This window comes from Staurois parvus, unplaced genomic scaffold, assembly GCF_062004578.1.
Source record: "Staurois parvus isolate SC_StPar_1 unplaced genomic scaffold, SC_StPar_1.0 ptg000604l, whole genome shotgun sequence".
NCBI lineage: Eukaryota > Metazoa > Chordata > Amphibia > Anura > Ranidae > Staurois > Staurois parvus.
In genome coordinates this window covers 3,214,365-3,235,328 of record NW_028318400.1, presented here as the reverse complement: position 1 = coordinate 3,235,328, position 20,964 = coordinate 3,214,365, and the positions used below count along the sequence as shown (strand labels likewise).

Here is a 20,964-nt window from a genome sequence, read left to right as displayed (position 1 = left end):
CAGTCTCTTCTGCCGAATGCAGGTCCTCTGACATCATGAAGTACAATGCAGGGTCCATAGCCTTTCATTTGAGGTGAGGACCAGGAGACACAAGTAAAAAAAAAAATGCTTTTCCTGGTCCTGTAGACCTAAATAAGCTTTTTACCCTTGAAGTGCAGGGGCAGCCCCATCACAAGGGAAGATTTTTTCATTTGCCTGGAGATGAACTTTAAAGGATAGGTTCGCCTTTTCTAACATGTTACACCCGTATTCGGCTGCCCCGTGCCCCTACTCCCCACACAAAGGAGTGGCAGACCGAGGATTTTCTCCCCGTGTCTGCTGTCGTAATTAAAAAAAAAAAAAAAGACGCATCTGTGCGGGGCTCTGCCCACCCAGCCACGTAATTTAATCACAGAATTATGTGAATGAAAAACTACACGTCCCAATAGACTTTGCAGCTGTCTGCTTGTAGTTCTCAATGAACTACCATGGAACTGCGGTGCACTGTAGTAGTTCATTCTCTTTTCCTGTTGGTGTAGAACTGCCTGCATGTACGAGGTACCGCCACACAGATATACAGACAGGTCTGCAGGAGTCTTGCATGGCAATGAGATCTGCTGATCATTAGTGCAATGCTTTATAGGTTCCAGGTAAAAGAAATTTAAAAAAATAATAATAAATGCACATTTTTTTACCTGCAAAAAGAGAGTTTTTTTTTCTTTTTTTTACAAAGGTGAACTTATCCTGTGAAGAGATCTTCATTTTCACATGACAAACAATAGGGTAGTGATAACAAAACCAACAGTATTGTAATAATGCACGAGGGCAAGGCAACACTGAAGATCTATGAGCCAGTAAGAACAACTTCTTGTCTTTTTCAGGTCCCTTGTCAGCCTAGTACTAAATTCTAAACAGGAAATACTCTCCAGGAATTACTCAGGAAAACCTCTCAGAGCAAAAATGACTTCTGGGTAAATGCCCTTATTTCACAACAGAGAATTTGTGAATTTCCCAATTAGGGGAATTTAAAAAAGAGTAGTATGACCAAAGCTATTTGGCCCTATCCATTTTGTCACAGGAGTGCACTTACTTTTGCTTTCCAATTACCCAGAATCAGCAGAGGTAAAAACAGGCAGCTGAGCCGCAGTTTTACCGCTCCCAACCACCCACTCAAACTGTAACAATACAGCTGGACAGAGTTCATTGCTTTGCAGCTGTGACATTTTCAACTAGGGAGCCTACCTGTCAAAAAACAAAAACAAAAAAAACACAGTCATTCAGGAGACTGCAGTAGCAACTCCCGAATGCCTGTCAACTGCTGCTACACCACCCTCTAAAAAGCAATCCATTCATTTCAGAATGTGGTAAGCAGTACAGCTAGGTACCGCTGTGTTGGGAAGACATACTGTGCTACACAAAATGATGAAATAAGGGGGCCTAGAAAACCCTTGTCCAATTCAAATATCCAAGTTCAATGACAATTTGAAAAAAATAAATGATAAAAATGAAACTCACAGGGTGTTTGAGACACATGATTAACATCAGAGTACTAAAAAAGAAAATCCTGTCCTAACAATTTTAGCCAATGCTATCCATCTGGCATATGACTAGATTGGCAATATTAGAAAGTAAGAAGACTTGTATAAGTGGCCATTAAGTCTCTTTCCTCCACAAGTGTCTGACTATAACCAATATGGCTGATGGGACTTCAGAATCCACACATTTCCCACTTATGTGGGACTGGTTACGTTTGTACTGGACTGTCTTCCCTTCAAGCAACACCATGGTATCCATCATCTGCGTGCCCTCCCTCTGCCATCTTAAAGTGATTGCAAAGCTTCTATTTTTGTTTCATTAAAATAACAAACAAGTTATACGTACGGGTTCTGTGTAATGGTTTTACATAGAGCAGCCCAGGTCCTCTTCTCAGGCCCCCTACTGGTGCTCCTGGCTCCTCCCCGTCAAGTGCCCACCACAGGAAGCAGCCTCCTATGGGGGCAGTCATGTGGGCTTGCTCCTGAGCCGGGCTGTTTACATCTATTCAGCCCTGCTTGCAGGTTTTGATTGACAGTAGCAGGAGCTCCTGAACCAAAAGTGCTGAACCGAGATCGGGCTCGGGGGAGTGCATACAAGCCCCAGCAGGTCTCTTGGGAGTATTGGGGGGGCTACATGTCCCAAGCTCCCAGCATGTCTTAGGGGAATGCAGGGTTACAAGTTCCAACTACTAGTCCACATATGTCACCCAATAGGGGAAGTTCCTCTTATTTGCATCCCTCTCCCCTCCTCTTTAATGATTGGTACTTTTTTTGGGGGGTGGGGGAATTGAGTACCTTATTTTGACAGGCACCCACTCCCACTTCTGGTCAGATCACCGAGGCAATCTGAGCAGAAGTTCGGCCTCCCCCACAGGTCCCAGAAAACTGCGGGACCATTCACAAAGAGCAGCATGACTCGCAAATGCGCAGTGGGAAACCGGCTGTGAAGCCACAGGGCTTCACTGGCAGTTTCCTTATTAAAGAAGCCAGTGCTAGGGACCTGAAGCTGACTGAACAATCGGCTCAGATGAGGACAGTGCTGGATCCTTGAACAGGTAAGTCTCCATATAGTAAAAGTCAGCTGCTACAGTATTTGTAGCTGCGGACTTTGAATTCTTTTGGGGTAGACTTGAGCTCCTCTGTAAGTTCACCTTCCCAATTCCTCCTGTGCCACAATTAACACATTCTGGCCAGTGTTGCTAATGGAGGTATTCTGGCCCAATAGCAGAAGTTGGGGTGTTGTTTTTCTGTGTCAATTCAAAAATAAAAATTTGGGTTGATATTGGCAATACGCCACTGTTGCTTTTCTCCACTTGTATAGAATATCATTATAGCATTTATTTAAAAGTGTTATAACTGGAGAAAAAAAAAAAAAGAACACTAAAACCACCAGACCAATGAAAAGATGGATGCTGAATGGTGTCTTTTACTTGAAGTAAAGGCTATAGCAAAGGAGGTATTTGATGCCCAGCCATTACATTTCATTGATAAAGTCTAAGACAGTTTTACGTCCCAGTATGCCTAGACTGCAGTGACAAAGAATTTTCAACATTGGACAAAATTAGTCTTCAAGCAATACAACAGTTACAACAAAAAAGAAAGTATAAGACAACACCACACAAAAAGACAGGAGTTCTCTTGCAGGGTTTTGCTGCAGTTCTTCATGCTTTGATAGCCCTGTACAATGCTGCTTGAACTCCATGCCACAAGGCAACACTGTAAAGAAGCTGAAAGCAGGAAGAGGACATCATATTGCTGGTTAATTACACCAAATGTTCCCCAGTGGATGAAAATGTGTACCTTCTAAATTGAAACAAAAATATCCGCGTACAGAAAGATATTGCAATAATACGTTTATACTCATACCAACACAGTAATCCCATTAATAATGTCACCTATGGTCATTTTGTAAAAACTATCACAGCATGTTTGTCATTATTTTATTCCTTCAGCAGCCATCAAGCTCCTTATGTACGTAGTCTAAACTGAACTGTACAGTCCTTCCCCCACAATGTCCTCCACCAATGTCCTTGTGTTTACAAAAACTGGGATTCCCACTTTACAGTCCTTCCCCCCACAGACTATGTGAGTGCACAACATACCTAAGCTGGAAATAGGTGGGTAAAATTTGGACTGAAAAATTTTAGGAAAAGAATGTTCTATGAAAGTTTGGCTTTTCTAATCAGTGGATAAAATCAGCGTTCATTTTCAATCTGTCTAGGAAATTCGAAGGAGCAGGATGGGAAATTTTTCCCGTCTGAACGAATTTCAAACAATGTTTGTGGTTTTCATTTTGTAAAGTCCATTCATTTCAAATATCAAAAGCAAACAACATTTTTTGAACAACATTTGAATGTTTTGAGAATTTTCCCAAAACTTCCTAAGAATTTTCATTCGAAATTCTATCCATATATGGCCAGCTTTACTGTACAATCCTTCCTCCACTATGTTCTCCATTAAGGTCTCTGTATGTGTACAAAAACTGATCTTCACTGAAGAGTCCCTCCCCTACTATGTCCTCCATCAAAGTCTCTGTATGTGTACAACAAACTACAATTGTCACAGACGAGTCCCTCCCCTACTATGTCCTCCCTCAAAGTCCCTGTATGTGTACAACAAACTGTGATTCTCACTGAAGAGTCCTTCCCCTACTATGTCCTCCATCAATGCGCCTGTATGTGTACAACAAACTACGATCCTTACTGAAGAGCTCTTCCCATTCTATTTCCTCCATCAAAGTCCCTGTATGTGTACAACAAACTGATCTTCACTGTACAGTCCTTCCCCCACTATGACCTCCAGCAAAACCCTGTATGTGTAAAACAAACTACGATCCTCACTGAAGAGTCCTTCCCATACTCTGTCCTCAATCAAAGTCCCTGTATGTGTACAAGCTATGATCCTCACTGAAGAGTCCTTCCCATACTCTGTCCTCAATCAAAGTCCCTGTATGTGTACAAGCTATGATCCTCACTGAAGAGTCCTTCCCATACTCTGTCCTCAATCAAAGTCCCTGTATGTGTACAAGCTATGATCCTCACTGTACAGTCCTTCCCCCACTATGTCCTACAACAAGGTCCCTGTATGTGTACAACAAACTATGATCCTCACTGATGTGTCCTGCCCCTACTATGTACTTCATCAATGTTCCTGTATGTGAAGGGCAAATCTGGAAAGATTTTTCTTCCCCCATTATGTTTACCATCAAAGTTCTTGCATGTATACATCAGTCTGTGATCCCCACTGTACAGTGTGGCCTCCATCAAAGTCCCTGCATGTGTGCAGCTAACTGGGATCCTTGCTGTATTTTTCTTCCCCTATTATGTCCTCCATCAAAGTCCCTGTATGTGTACGGCAAACTGGAATCCTAAGGGCCCATTCACATCAGATGCAATTGGATGCATTTTTGACTGAATTCCAGCTGCACAGACGGACCAAACTGCAGGTTATCCTATGGGCATAGTACACACCATTACAGTGCAGTGCAAAAAAAGTACAGAAATTTGTATTTTTCCACACCACAAGCATGTTAAAATTTGCACACACAGCAACGCATTGCTGTGTGCAAAAAAACCCAAATAAAGAAAGGAGGAAGTGACCTCACAGGACAAACGAGGATGGAACAATGTCATCAACTGCATGCAAAAGTGCATAAAGCGACGCACAATAGCTGTGCAGTTTCTGGTGTGAATGGGCCCTTACTGTAGAGTCCTTCCACTGCTATGCTCTCCAAGTGCAGGAAGCAGCTAAGCAACACAGATATACAGGTTAAACTCGAAAAATTAGAATATAGTGCAAAAGTTAATTTATTTCATTTAATGCAACTTAAAAGGTGAAAGTAATATATGAGATAGACTCATTACATGCAAAGCAAGATAGTTCAAGCCGTGATTTGTCATAATTCTGATGATTATGGCTTACAGCTCATGAAAACCCCAAATCCACAATCTCAGAAAATTAGAATATTGTGAAAAGGTGCAATATTCTCGGCTCAAAGTGTCCCACTCTAATCAGCTAATTAAACCATAACACCTGCAAAGGGTTCCTGAGCCTTTAAATGGTCTCTCAGTCTGGTTCAGTAGGAATCACAATCATGGGAAAGACTGCTGACCTAACAGTTGTGCAGAAAACCATCATTGACACCCTCCATAAGGAGGGAAAGCCTCAAAAGGTAATTGCAAAAGAAGTTGGATGTTCCCAAAGTGCTGTATCAAAGCACATTAATAGAAAGTTATGTGGAAGGGAAAAGTGTGGAAGAAAAATGTGCACAAGCAGCAGGGATGACTGCAGCCTGGAGAGGATTGTCAGGAAAAGGCCATTTAAAAGTGTTGAGGACTTTCACAAAGAGGGGACTGAGGCTGGAGTCAGTGCCTCAAGAGCCACCACACACAGGCGGATCCTGGACATGGGCTTCAAATGTCGTATTCCTCTTGTCAAGCCGCTCCTGAACAACAAACAACGTCACAAGCGTCTTACCTGGGTAAAGAAAAACAGACCTGGCCTGTTGCTCAGTGGTCCAAAGTCCTCTTTTCTGATAAGAGCAACGTTTGCATCTCATTTGGAAACCAAGGACCCAGAGTATGGAGAAAGAATGGAGAGGCACACACTGCAAGATGCTTGAAGTCCAGTGTGAAGTTTCCACAGTCTGTGTTGATTTGGGGAGCCATGTCATCTGCTGGTGTTGGTCCACTGTGCTTCATTAAGTAGAGGGTCAGCGCAGCAGTCTACCAGGAGATTTTGGAGCACTTCATGCTTCCTTCTGCAGACGAGCTTTATGGGGATGCTGACTTCATTTTCCAGCATGACTTGGCACCTGCCCACACTGTCAAAAGCACCAAAACCTGGTTCAATGACTGTGGGATTACTGCGCTTGATTGGCCAGCAAACTCGCCTGACCTTAACCCCATAGAGAATCTATGGGGCATTACCAAGAGAAAGATGAGTGGCATGAGACCGAACAATGCAGAAGAACTCAAGACCGCTATTGAAGCATCCTGGTCTTCCATAACACCTCAGCAGTGCCACAGGCTGATAGCTTCCATGCCACGCTGCATTGAGGTAGTAATTGCTGCAAAAGGGTCCCAAACCAAGTACTGAGTACATATGCATGCTTATACTTTTCAGAGGTCCGATATTGTTCTATGTACAATCCTTGTTTTATTGATTGCATGTAATATTCTAATTTTCTGAGATTGTGGATTTGGGGTTTTCATGAGCTGTAAGCCATAATCATCACACCTATGACAAATCACGGCCTGAACTATCTTGCTTTGCATGTAATGAGTCTATCTCATATATTAGTTTCACCTTTTAAGTTGCATTTCTGAAATAAATGAACTTTTGCACGATATTCTAATTTTTCGAGTTTCACCTGTATGTACAAACACTGAACTCCAGCCTTACCTTCAGTCTTGCACAGCTGTGCAGGCACCCCTTCTGTACTAAAAATGCTTACTCTGATTTCACAGCACACTGTGACCTTCTCACAGAGTACACCAGAAGCTGCAGCAAATCAAATAAAGCCCACATCATTTCCTGACTGGAGGCCATCCAGCATCATCTAACTCTTTCTTCCCAGCCTCGCCTTTCATTCAGTTTCAGTTCTTCCAATCAGGGAGGCTGTTACCTAAAGTATTCATCATGTAACTGCAGTCTGCCTAGGAATGCCCACTTCACCAGACTGACATCCACCCATTAAAGCAATTTGATGCCTTACATTTGCACTGCTTGCACCAGGGTGGAGTTGAGGCTTAAATACAAGAAGACCTACGCAGAAAGGCAGTGTAGAAGACAGCAGTGAAAAGTATTTAATCTATCGCAACCAATCAGTATTATCGGTCTACAGAAAAATAGCCAATCAGAAATCTGGTCCTGCACATCTTCAATGTAGTCTTTACTGCCTTAAAAAGAAGTCCACTAATGTCTCCATATAGGCCGTGCCATTGGACGGTATGAAAACATAGACATTTTGCTTTATAATCTGCAAAGTAGTGGTGTGATGCTGCAATCCAACCAATGTAAAAGAAGCTCCACGTGTGCCCATACCACAGCCACACAAGCTGTCAGGTAAGTATCCAAATGAAGAGGTTGGCAACACAGTGTGCTACCATGCTTCAGCCCGGGTGGGCTTTAGATTGGCAAAAACCCACCCGGGCTGAAATGCGTCGACTCTTTGTATTGGATTTCTTGCACTCCTGTCCTGCTTAATTAACAAGATTTTAGGAGCATAGCACACTTCTGACCTCTTTGAATATTTTGCTTTATAAACAGGATGTTGTGCACTGAAAAAGCACATTCAACAAAACACATCTTTTCCACTAAAAACTAATTTCCCATCTGATTTCAGCATAAATACAGTTGATGTTAGCATGTAAAGCAGCTGAAGAGAATGTCATTTTATTTAGAATTATGCAGTTTTAGCTTCTTTCTGTACATGAATGTAAACGAAAGAGAAACCAATCAGATAAAACGTTGCAAATTTCACATATAACTGACAAAATCTAAAAAAATATCTGATTGGTTGCGAAGCATTAATTGCATTCGAGTCACCCTTGTGTTATCTGGTATGTAGTAGTGACAGAGGCACTATAAAAACTTGCACAGTGACAGTTGTTACCAAAGAATGGAATACATTTTAAAATGTTAGGTGTAATTGACATTAGGCAATTCTTTAAATGTCACTGAAATTGATTATTGCAAAACTTAACTCTTACCTCATTAAGGGCACACATACGGGCAATTGACCCTATGTTATTTGTAATGGTAACCAGTGTCGCTCTTGCCAAGTCCTCCTTACTGATGGTATCTCTTTTTTCCTTGCTCATCATATGGCCAAAACTTTTTTAGGGAGAAAAATTTGAAACAATAAAAAGAATTAACTATCAGAAGTAACATGCTTTTATCCACTGATGCATATGCTTTTTACATTTTTTGTGGCAAATTAAAATGAAGTATATATACAATAACCACCTCCAATTACTGTGACTCCCCCACAACACAAATCAACACCCTTCCCTAAAGGTGTACAAAATTATAATCAGTGAAAAACTCATTTTCACTGATATAAATTAAAATGAAGGTTAGGTATGGATTACGTATACTGAATGACAACATGACATGAAAAACACAATCTTTCCCATCCATCACGGTACTCCCTTTAATGAATAATTGCTTATAAAAAAGCTTTCCCATGCTAATCCTCAGAATGTTGTAGCTAAAGTAAAGCGACCAAGTGCCTAGACATATGATCATGTGACATAGTCCAAAGTGCCATTCTGTTCAGCACTGGTAAGTTTTTTTTTTTTCATGATTCATTGTTGGATGGCAGGGTAGTTTCATAAAGCCACTTTCGTATAATCCTTTCTATTGACACTGTGCTTCACCAGACTAGCAGGCTGATTTAAGCCAGTCATGGACGGACGGATTTGGCTGGTTCAGCAGGCACCGGCCATATTTAGATCCATCTATGGGCAGGCTGGCTGTACTGATGTTGATCTACCCATCGACTTCAGTACAACCAGCCTGTCATTTCTTTTTCATACAATTTCTGCTGCTGGTTATAGTATTGCTCATAGCTTTCTGATGGCTGGAAAACCTCCTGCTGTCAGAACACAACAGCACAGCAGGTGTGATCTCCCCCATCAACCCATAATTGAAGCAAAGAAAATTGTATAATGTATGGCCAGCTTTAGTAAAGGAGTTGAAAATCTTCACTCAAACTGTGTGGATATCCACTTCAATCATGTGAAAATGCACATTCCAGTGGTCAGCTGCACATAAACTGGGTTATCAAAAGTGAACAGGAATTTGCTCATCACATGACTGAATAACTGAACTGAGTGAGTATTCATGCAGTTTAATGAGTGAAGATTTGTCAGTAAGGCTGCCCATAGATAAAGAGATTTCCCCCCTTCATACAATCAAGGTGGATAGAGGAATCCTCTCTGCCATGCCATAGCATTCTGACAGTGAGAACTCACCGCTGTCAGAATACACTGCTCAGCATCTGCAGCCACTGATCGACAAAAGTTTTCCAACACTCCCTTTCAAAAGAAGACGATCATTAGATTGAATTCTGTTCATTGGGAACAGCCATACATGGATTGAAAGTTGGCCGAATTTCGATCCATGTATGTCTGTTCTATATCTGTCTCTATACATCATGTGGTTCCAATAGCCACAAGCAGGTGACTCCTTCCAACACATAACCCTATACCAGGGGTCTCCAAACGTTTCAAACAAAGGGCCAGTTTATTGTCCTTCAGAGTTTATTTCTGTCACCGGTGGGGGTAGAAAATGTCCCAAGCCAAGCATAAGAGAATAAAGTAGGAGGAGGAATAGTGCCCCATCATTGGTATGAGTAGAAGTCATAGTACCACATCATAGATATCAATGGAAGAAATACTGCCCCAGTGTTAGTGAGAGGAATAGTGTCTCATATCATTGGAAGGAATAGTGCCCCAGGGGCAGGACAAAGGCTAGAAAAGGGCCACATCTGGCCCTCAGGCCACAGTTTGGAGACCCCCAGCCAAACTATTAAAAGCAGTTCTCCACTCTGTAACAGAAAATTAAAAGTCAGCAGCTGCAAATCCTGTAGTTGCTGACTATGTCCTGGGATCCAGCGCTGTCCTCACCCACGCTAGATCTTCACTAGCCTTCGGGTTCCCAGTGCCAGCATCTTAGGTGTTGGCACCTGGCTGTGACAACTTGCAGCTTCAAAACCAGATGTCCATTGCACATGCGCAAGTCATGCTGTGCTTTGTAAATGGTCCTGTAGTCTTCTGGGACTTGTCCTAGAAGACTTCGGGGAGGAAGGGAGAGAGGTACACTTCCGCTCAGATCGCTTAGGTGATCCGAGTGGAAGTGGAGCCAGTACCAGTCAAAGCTAGTTACCCACTTTACCCCCCTCCCTCCAAAACAAATTACATGCCAAATCAGGTAGAGGAGGGGGTAGGAGGACTTAAAGAAGATCTTCACCTTTTGGCTGAAGCTCTGCTTTAAATCAAAAGCTGTTCCTAGCTGCTTGAATACTTTATATTTCCCCTCTTCAACACTTGGATATTACATAGTTAGTCTGGTTGAAAAAAAAGATAATACATCCAATAAAAAGAAAAAAAATATACAATCCATATACACAATCCTATGCCCACAGTTGATCCAGAGGAAGGGAAAAAAATCACCAACAAAGCATAATCCAATTTGCTCCAGTAGGGGAAAAAAATTCCTTCCTGATCCCCCCGAGAGGCAATCGGATATTCCCTGCTTTCTGCCAATTTCTTTGCCTATTACCTTGTTGCTCTGGCCATCTAGTTTCCCAGTCTTGAATTATGACATGCTTGTTCCCTATCCTGTTGATCATTATTTCCCTGTCCTTCTTGTCCCAGTCCTATCCCTTCCCTAATTACCATTCACTTACCTTGTATATTGTTTGCATTGTTTAGTTTGTTTTGGTTAATTTACACTATTGTTGTTTGCTCATTGTCTATAGCTGAGTCTATTGACTTTTCAATTATCCTTTCATGGATTGCCTACACCTGGGTTACACAGAAATCACACACAAGATCTCCTGATGGGTGGGGTAGTACTTTCTCAATAGATTTGCTTTTCTCATGAAACCTGAACAATTTAGATAAGTCTGTAATAAAGGGAAGAGGGACAATTCTGAGGAATAATGTTGATAAGTCAGATACTCCTCTTGGGTTGTTAATTAGAGACATGACGGCCTGCACTGCCAAAGCATGGTGGGGTCAGACGTTTAGGGATGACACTTGTTACCTGTTGTACATAGTTGGGTGGTGGGTAAGCATGTGGATGCCTGGCTGGTTGGTCCCTACATGGGAAGAATGGCTGGATGTGATTTATGAATGTGAAGGTCATGTGATCCTGAACATTGATTCAGCACTTGCTGTAAGATCCTTCCATCGAAGCACCGCCTACACCTTTTTATCGACTGCTCCTTTTTTGTACTGTAATTGGTCTCTGTTTAAAGCATTTTTCCAGCATTGTGTGAGAACAACAAATTGATTTTTTCCTGTTTAGAAGTAGGCAGCTGTATTCTGGCAGTGGCTATGTGACTGTTGGACTGCACCTACCTGGATGTTATTGTGACAAATATATATATATATGGTTACCTCATAAAACCTGTAATCGCACTGTTTAAAGAATATGTAAACCCAACATTTCATATTTTTTATATGTGCCTGCTGTACCATGTATGAAAAACTATCCTGTTCTCTTTGCATTGCTTCCTTTGTGTGAAAACCCTGGTGTTCTCTGCCAGTCCCTGTGCTTTTCGATTAAAAACTGACCACACTTGTCAATTTTCTGACTGGGAACTCAGCCTGCTCTCCTCCAATGATCAGACTTGTTCTGACACACCCCTGCCCCCTGCACAGCCATTCACTGAGAAAAAAACAAAAAAAACAAAAATCGGTGTGATGCTGTTTCTCCTCCCCTAGTTCTTCTACAGTTGAGAACAGAAGGTATAAAATAATAGGTATTTACATTTTTTTTATATCTATACACAAATGTTTTGCCTTTCATTTCTCTGAATGGATTGTTTTACACGGTGATGGTTTACATTCACTTACGGGGCTCTTGAAGGAACAAACTAAGCAGGCTGGGCAAGGAATCCCTTTTCCCAGCCAAAGACTCTAGCTCTTTGCTGGGCATTCCAAGCTCAACATACTTTTTTGAATCTGCCCCAAGACCCCCTCCCAATTGTATGGACCCTATAATTCCACAAGTTTTAGCTCTAAGGCTGCATCCATGTGAGAATGCCCAAAACAGACATATTTAAAATTAAAACATATGCAGGACATGTCCTCCATGTTCCTCTTCACATCACTGAGAATCAGCCCTGAAATCCCACAGAGAAACCTAATTACTTTTATTTTGCACCTAAAGCTTTATGCTCTTGGTTATTACTCACAACACATACTGTAGATCGGGGGTCGGCAACCCGTTGATCGCAGTCTACCCGTCAACTGCGGTCAGGTGACAGGTAGACCGCGAACAGGTACCTGCACTGCCTACCTCCACCTTATAGGTGCTGGTCCCCCTCCCACTGGGCACCGCTGGGGATTGGATTTTTCTGCCCCAACTCCCTACCCTGGTGCCATAAGGCAGCCGCCTCAGGGCACCAGGGTAGCTGGGGGGCAGTAAAAAGTCACTTGCTGGGAGTTTAGATTTTTAAAATAGATGCCTTCCGACGATCCCCGTTATTGTCCTGGAGCAGCTGAAAGCTAGAATCTCCTCCTTGCTCTCCCGCCAGCATACAGCTGCTGCAGGAGGAAAATCCAGGGGACTGGTTCTAGTAAACGCCTCCCCTGCTGCCCCTCCTGCCCTTGTTCCTCCTATTTTCTGCTGCCTGGCCCCTCCCCCAAGTGCTCCCCTTTCAACAGGGATCCTAAAAAAATTGTGAAAAAAAATATTTTAAATAAAAAAACCACTGACACCATCCACTGCCCTGCTGATACTGTCCACTGCCCTGCTAACACCATCCACTGCCCTGCTGGCTGACACCATCCACTGCTCTACTGATGGACAACAATCTCTGCCCTACTGACACATTGTCCATTGCCCTACTGACTGACACTGTCCATTTTTAAGGTAGGTCAAGTTTGTATTTTTACAGTGACATTTGTTTTATTATATTATTTTTATACATTTTCCTTACCATTTCGTTAGGCCGTGCTAATTTCCTTTTTTTTTTCTTTTTTTTTTTTAAATGGCGCTGAACCCTGGTGATCTTTAATCTCTTTCATGATGTTCAGGTACATTTCCACCTCCCAAAGTTGCCTACCCCTGCTGTAGATGCTATTTAGACTATGCTATATAACGTTTTTTGCATTTCGGAAACTATTGTTGTCATTATCCTTTCAATAAATATATGTATGTATGGTTCTTTCCTTACTGAACAGTGCTGTGGAGTTGAGTAAATGATAAGATTGGCAGTACTGTGACCGAGTTTGTTGCAGCTGTTCAGTTTTATACAATGCTCAATTTTATACAGCTGGCATACCAGCAGTCACATTGTATGTTGCAGGTCAGTGGTTATTAGTTACATTAAGTTATGTACACTTGCAGCACAATCATGTCACCCCACAGAGATTTGTGGTAGACTACTCTTTAGAGGCATCTGACAGGCAGTAATCAATATGTTGCCTCCTCACTGCCTGTTTTAGACAGCACCATAACCAAATGCATTGCACGCTTTTAAGGAGTGGTCCTATTCACTTGAATGGGTCGTGTTCAGTAGCAGTACTGCCCGACGAACACAGCAGGGGGTATAATTTTTGCTGCGCCCATAGCATGTGTACAATCCTACTGGGCTGCTTTTACAGCTCAAGGAGGGGCGGTAAAACTGAGATGCAACTGCCTATTGCCCAAATGCAAAAATAAACAATCCCTATTACATTTGTAATAGGTATTCGCTCTTTTAGGCCTAGTTTCCAAGGGTGTTTGTAAACAGCAAACTTTTATGAAGCTTCAAGCAACACAGAATGCCTTCATTCCAGGCATATATCCCTGAACAAACGGGCTGCTCAATACAGTTTCAAGCCGCAGCACATTTCTGCAGGTCACAGACTGACAGGCAGTGAGACTGGACGCTGTACCTGTGCTTCCCTGTTGCATGAAAGCACGAGATTGGGACAAAGTGGCTCAATGCCCCGTGTGCAAGGGGCCTAAAAGCTCTCTTCAGCTCCTGTATGGAAAGGTTATTCACAGATCTTAATGGGAATACTGACTGTCGCTTTAAACAAGCTGCTAGCAGGCTTCAACAGGCTTCCAACAAGGCTGAAGTTGTAGTGAAGTCTGCTAGTCAGCCTGTTTAAAGTGAAAGTCAGCACTCCTAGTAATCTGTATTTAACATTTCCAAATGGAAGCTGAATGATACTTTTTAAAAGCTTCAACAAAGCTTGCTGAAAGCAAATTTTCTATGGTTATCCTGCACCCACTTTATGTGAATGTTACTGAACCAGTAAACTAAAACAACTGCAATATTATATAAACGAATATGCCATGTGCTGTTTCACCTCCCTGTAATTATAAAGTGCAAAGAAAATATACTCTGCAACCATAGAAAACACCATAACAAAATCTAATATTACAAGTTAACCACAACAATTAAAATTGTGTATATATTACAAACACCTAAATTACTATATTCATTAAAATAAACAGAATCAACAACTTCAAGTCCCATTAAAGTGTCCACAGTTTATATGTATATGCCTTCAATTATCTTCCAAAAATATACGTACGGAGTCTGTAAATAAGAGAGGAGCAGAACAAAGGACCTCATTTAAGAGAAACAAGCGCTGATGACCTGTAAGAGGACAGGTCTATGAGTGGAGGTGAATGCAAGATTGAACGGTGGTGGATACACATTTTTGTTTAAACAACCTAGGAGGTGACACGTATATTTTTGGAAGTTAATTGAAGGTATATACATATAAACTGTGGACACTTTAATGAGACTTGAAGTTGTTAATTCTATTTATTTATTTTTAATGAATATGGCAATTTAGGTATTTGTAATACACTGCTCAAAAAAAATTAAAGGAACACTATTTAATCAGAGCATAGCTTCAAGTCAATTAAACTCCTGGGATATTGATCTGGTCAGTTAAGTAGCAGAGGGGGTTGTTAATCAGTTTCAGCTGCTTTGGTGTTAATGAAATTAACAGGTGCACTAGATGGGCCACTGAAACGACCCCCAAAACAGAAATAGTTTTACAGGTGGAGGCCACTGACATTTTTTCCTACTTATCTTTTCTGTTTTTCACTAGTTTTGCATTTGGCTAGGGTCGGTCTCAGCATGAGGTGATACCTGGACCCTACAGAGGTTGCACAGGCAGTCCAGTACTCTAGGAGAGACCGTAGAAGGTCCTTAACCCATCAGCAGGACCGGTATCTGCTCCTTTGTGCAAGCAGGAACAGGATGAGTACTGCCAGAGCCCTAAAAAAGGACCTCCAGCAGGCCACTGGTGTGTATGTCTCTGACCAAACAATCAGACACAGACTTCATGAGAGTGGCCTGAGGGCCCGACGTCCTCTAGTGGGCCCTGTGCTCACTGCCCGGCACCATAGAGCCTGATTGGCATTTGCCATTGAACACCAGAATTGGCAGGTCTGCCACTTGCGCCCTGTGCTTTTTACAGATGATAGCAGGTTCACCCTGAGCACATGTGACAGATGTGAAAGGATCTGGAAAATCCGTAGAGAACATTATGCTGTCTGTAACATCGTTCAGCATGACTGTTTTGGTGATGGATCTGTGATGGTCTGGGGAGGCATATCCATGGAGGAACGCACAGACCTCTACAGGCTAGACAATGGCACCCTGACTGCCATGAGGTATCGGGATGAAATTCTTGGACCCATTGTCAGACTCTACGCTGGTGCAGTGGGTCCTGGGTTCCTCCTGGTGCATGATAATGCCCAGCCTCATGTGGCGAGAGTATGCAGGCAGTTCTTGGAAGATGAAGGAATTGATACCATTGAATGGCCCCCACGCTTGCCTCACCTAAATCCAATAGAACACCTCTGGGATATCATGTTCAGTCCATCCGACAGATTGCACCTCAGACTGTCCAGGAGATCAGTGATGCCCTGGTCCAGATCTGGGAGGAAGTACTCCAGGACACCATCTGTTGTCTCATTAGGAGAATGCCCAGATGTCAGGTATGCATAAGCATGTGGGGGCCATACAAACTACTGAGTACCATTTTGAGTTGCTGCAATGAGATTTCAGGAAAATTGACTAGCCTGCAGCATAATTTTTTCACTTTAATTTTCGAGGTGTCTTTGAATTCAGTCCTCTGTAGGTTGATGATTTTTATTTCCATCAAACGATTTTTATTTCCATCATCCTTACATTCCTAACACATTACCCAGTCCATATCAGTAGAGATATCTAGAATGAGATTTTTCCCCCATTGTGATCTGATGTGTTTTCAAAGTGTTCCTTTAAGTTTTTTGAGCAGTGTATATACACAATTTTTATTGTGATTAACTTGTAATACTATATTTTTATGGTGTTGTATACAGCTGCACAGTAGAACAGTATATTGTTTTTGCACTTTATAATTGCAGGGAGGCGCAGCATCTCATGTATGGCATAAAAACTTTCTGAAGGCTCTGTGTCAGGGAAAGTAAAGTACATGCAGGCGCACAGTTATGCTCCAGTGTCAGGTCCTTGGCAGTCGGATCTCTGCGCATCCGACTGGCGCCAGACGGGCTATTTAAACTGATGCTGCACTAGGAAACACTGCCTTCTGGTCTTCCCAATCCCCTCATCTGCTGTTTGTGTACTCCGATTATGTTGCTTACCTGATCTGTCCTGACCTCGTTTGAACTCCGCCCGCCCCGACCCAGCTTGACTCTGACTACTCTCTGCCTGCTCCCTGTACCTGATCTGCTTGTTAGTTATCGCCCAGCTTGTCTGACTCTGCTTCTTCCTCAGCTTGTGCCTTGTTATCTGCAGTACTGCCTAACCCTGCCTGCTGCTGCTCCTGCTACTTGCATCTTCCGCTGACCTGTATCCGCAGCTCACCTGCATCCTGTTCGTCCCAACGACACACCATCAGCTGACAGCACAGACATACCCGGCATTCGTGCTACTCCTGGCTCGTGTTCCCTGTCTACTCTATCAGGCGCACTGAGCAGGACGCCCTCACCTCCACGTCAGGCTCCCTTACCAGGTACATGACGCTCTGCAATCGCTTTGAAAATGCTTGCTGTACACACCAGGGATAGATTCAGATAATAAGCAAGTGTGAACTTAGCATTAAAGTGTTTCTATACATTTTTTAGACTCAACAACTAGTGTTACTGTATAGTTATTACCTAGAGGCAACAGCAGAGCCCTGAAGACTGAAGCGTTCGTAGTCCCCACCATAGATGTCTTTCACAAGTTTATCGACATTTGTGCTGTCTCCTTTAGCAGCCATTTCCAAAGCCTCTTCAAATGTTTCACAACCCGTCAGCAAGCAGCACAGGCCAAGGAATGTTCCTCCTCCCAGACTAAATAGATTAGGAAATAAAATTGTAAAAGAATTAAAAATATCAATAAGCTTTTTTTTCTGTAATACACAAATTTTATATAACCTTATTATGGCTAGAATTACTTGGGACTTTTCCATCAAGAATACAACTATCAGTCCCTCCTCTCATGCCAGGGTGCTAGGTGTAATCATGGACTCTGACCTGTCCTTTTGGACCAAACCCAATCACTGTCAAAAGCTTGTAGACTTCACCTCCATAACATCTCTAAAATTCGCCCTTTGTTAAATAATGAAACCAACAAGCTACTCATTCCCTCCCTAGTTATGGCTTGCCTTAAAGTGGAGTTCCACCTGAAAAAATAAAAATAAAAGTGAGCAGCTACAAAAACTGTAGCTGTTGACTTTTAAAATACAGACACTTACCTGTTTCACCTGCCGTCTTCTTCAGTGTGGGCACCCAGTTGTGACAGCTTGCGGCTTCACAGCCGGGTGCCTATTGTGCATTCGTGAGAAGTGCTGCGCTTTGTGAATGGCCTTGTAGTCTTCTGAGACCTGTCACGTGTCCCAGAAGACTACGGGGAGGGAGGGGGGAGGACAACCTCTGCTTCCAATCGCCTAGGCAATCGCAGCGGAAGTGGGAGTGGGTACCTGTCAAATTCAGATACCTGCTCCCCAAAGGTACCAATCCTTAACGGGGAGCGGGAGACAAAGACTTAAAGTGGAGCTCCACCCAAAATGGGAAGTACCACTTTAAGTATTGCAACTCCCTTCTCATAGGCTTACCTCTCCATAGGCTATCCCCTCTTCAGTCTATCATGAATGCTGCTGCCAGACTCATCTACCTTACCAACCGCTTCGCGTCTGTCACTCCTCTCTGCCAATCCCTCCACTGTCTTCAGATTGCCCAGTGAATTAAATTCAAAAGAGTAACATCATCACACAATTCCATTTACAGCTCTGCCCCGAGCTACATCACCAATCTTGTCTCCCAATATTACCCAAACCATCCTCTCCACTCCTCCCAAGACCTCCTGCTATCTAGCTCCCTTGTCTCCTCTTCCCATGCTTGCCTCCAGAACTTCGCCAAAGCCTCTCCCATCCTCTGGAACTCTCTACCTAAATCTGTCTATCTCCTACTCTATCCACCTTTAAGCGATCCCTGATAACTCATCTCTTCAGAGAAGCCTATCCTGCCTCCACCTAACAACTGAAATTTTAACTTCTCCATTAGCTTATCTCTCACAGTTATAACCTTTTTGCCCCCCCCCCCATTAGATTGTAAGCTCTTTCGAGCAGAGCCCTCTTAACCCTCTTGTACTTAATTACATTGTTATTGTACCGTCTCCCTTTAGATTGTAAAGCACTACGCAAACTGTTCGCTCTACATAAATTTTGTACAATAATAACAACAATAAAACCCTTATTAAATGAGTGCTCATGCTGGTCAGTCATCAAATGATCGCATAGGATCACAGCCTACCATGATGGGCTTCTGCCTAGGTGTATTATACCGTGTAATATAAAGACTGCCAAGGAAATGAGGACTCTGTGAATCGGTAAAGAGAATTGGAAAGCTATTCCAGAATAGCCAGAAGCCTCCTAATATTAAGGCAATTTTAGAAATGTTTGCCTCAGCTGTTCCCAGCCAACCCTTCACTGTTTGAAGTGATTTGATGGCCAACAATTGAGATGGATAATATTAACAAATTGTCTTCAATCGGATTACAGTGGTACTGATCACTTTAAACTGTTGTTGATCATTTGGATGCTCAAAGTCTGAAACTGACCAAGCAATGCCTGGAAGATTGCCATGTACCATTTTGTTCAACTTCAACAAAAATTCAAGGGAAAACTCGCTACAAACTCCTCACATGAATGGCCAACATTACAAGGCCTTGAGGTCTGGAACTGAGGCATACCTGAATGGTTCATAGGTAGAGGATCTAGAATACAATAAGATGGGCTTCAAAGCATCAGGAAATAGAGCTACATCTGACCATGTATGTCTACCAACAATAGTGTATAGAAGTGGGAATACACCATGAGTGTTCCCATTAGCTTGCACCTTTGAAGTGTTTATTCAAGGTGTTACTAACAGCCTCGGTCACATTAATAATGCTAAATACAAATTTTCAATGGGTCAATCAAAATATCACTGGGCACACTAGCTCTGGTTCAGCAGCACTCCACAACACCCCCTGAAAAACAGGGAAAAACCAGAAATGAGAATCCACATATATACAGTCCAATGAAAGTGCCAAACAAACATCCCAGAGTCCAATATTTTTTACAAAAGTGGTAGCAGAACAAAAAGAACCTTTGCTGCACTTATTACCATTGCATAACTTGCCTTGTGAAACAGTTTCAAGCAGAAAAATATAGTGCAAATATATTTGGTATCTGCTTATTCTGAGATTGACAAAGTGAGGTGTCTGGTTGGCCCTTGAAACATGTTGGATTTTTCTTCTTTGAATTAAGATTATCAATAAAACTTCTGGACATTTGTTTGGCTCTTTCATTGGACCGTATACACCGATCAGCCATAACTGTATGACCACCCACCTAATATTAAGTAGGTCCCCCTTTTGCTGCCAAAACATCCCTCACCCATGGAGGTATGGACACCACTAGACTTCTGAAGGCATGCTGTAGTATCTGGCACCAAGCTGTCAGTAACAGATCCTTCAAGTCCCATAATAAGTTGCAAGGTGAAGCCTCCATGGATTAGACATCCCACAGATGCCCGATTAGATTGAGATGTGCAAAATTTGGAGGCCAATTCCACAACTCAAACGTAATGTTGTGTTCCTCAAACCATTCTTGAACCACTTTTGCAGTGTGGTAGGGCACATTATTTTGCTGACAAAAGGCCACTGCCATCTGGAAATACCGTTTCCATGAAGGGATGTACTTGTTCACCAACGATGTTTAGGTAGTTGGTACATGGCAAGAAACATCCACATGAATGGCAGCAGTCAAGGTTTCCCAGCAGAACATTGCCCAAAGCATCACACTGCCTCTGCCAGCTTTCCTTCTTCCAATACTGCATCCTGGTGTCATCTCTTCCCCATGTAAGTACACCCAGCTAGCCACATGATGTAAAAGAAAAAAATGATTAATCAGACCAGGCCACCTTCTTCCATTGCTCCATGGTCCAGTTCTGATGCTCTCATGCCCATTGTAGGTGCTTTTGGTTGTGGACACGGGTCAGCACGGCCATCCCGATTGCTTGGCAACTGCAAAGTCCCATATGCAAGTAACTGATGACAATTTTTTATGCTTTCATCACAGGGACATCATGTTCACTTGCTGCCCAATATATCCCACCCACTTGCAGATGCCATTGTAACAAGATAATCCTATTCACCTAACCTATATGTGGCCATGAAATTATGGCTGGTTAGTGTATAGTAATATGGCTAGGAGTCAAACCAAAAACC

General features: G+C 42.6%; 1 protein-coding gene across 2 annotated transcripts in view; it reads right to left on the bottom strand.

Moving 5' to 3' along the window:
• The window catches only part of PANK1 (pantothenate kinase 1), a 75,599-nt gene that overhangs the window by 9,444 nt on the left and 45,191 nt on the right, over positions 1–20,964 (bottom strand). For both annotated transcript variants that reach the window (XM_089692772.1, XM_089692773.1), the window contains exons 4-5: positions 17,367–17,543; positions 8,228–8,351 (exon numbers count right to left, since the gene is read on the bottom strand). In XM_089692772.1, coding sequence (XP_089548898.1) covers positions 8,228–8,351; positions 17,367–17,543 — 301 coding nt within the window. The remainder of the gene's footprint in view (positions 1–8,227; positions 8,352–17,366; positions 17,544–20,964) is intronic.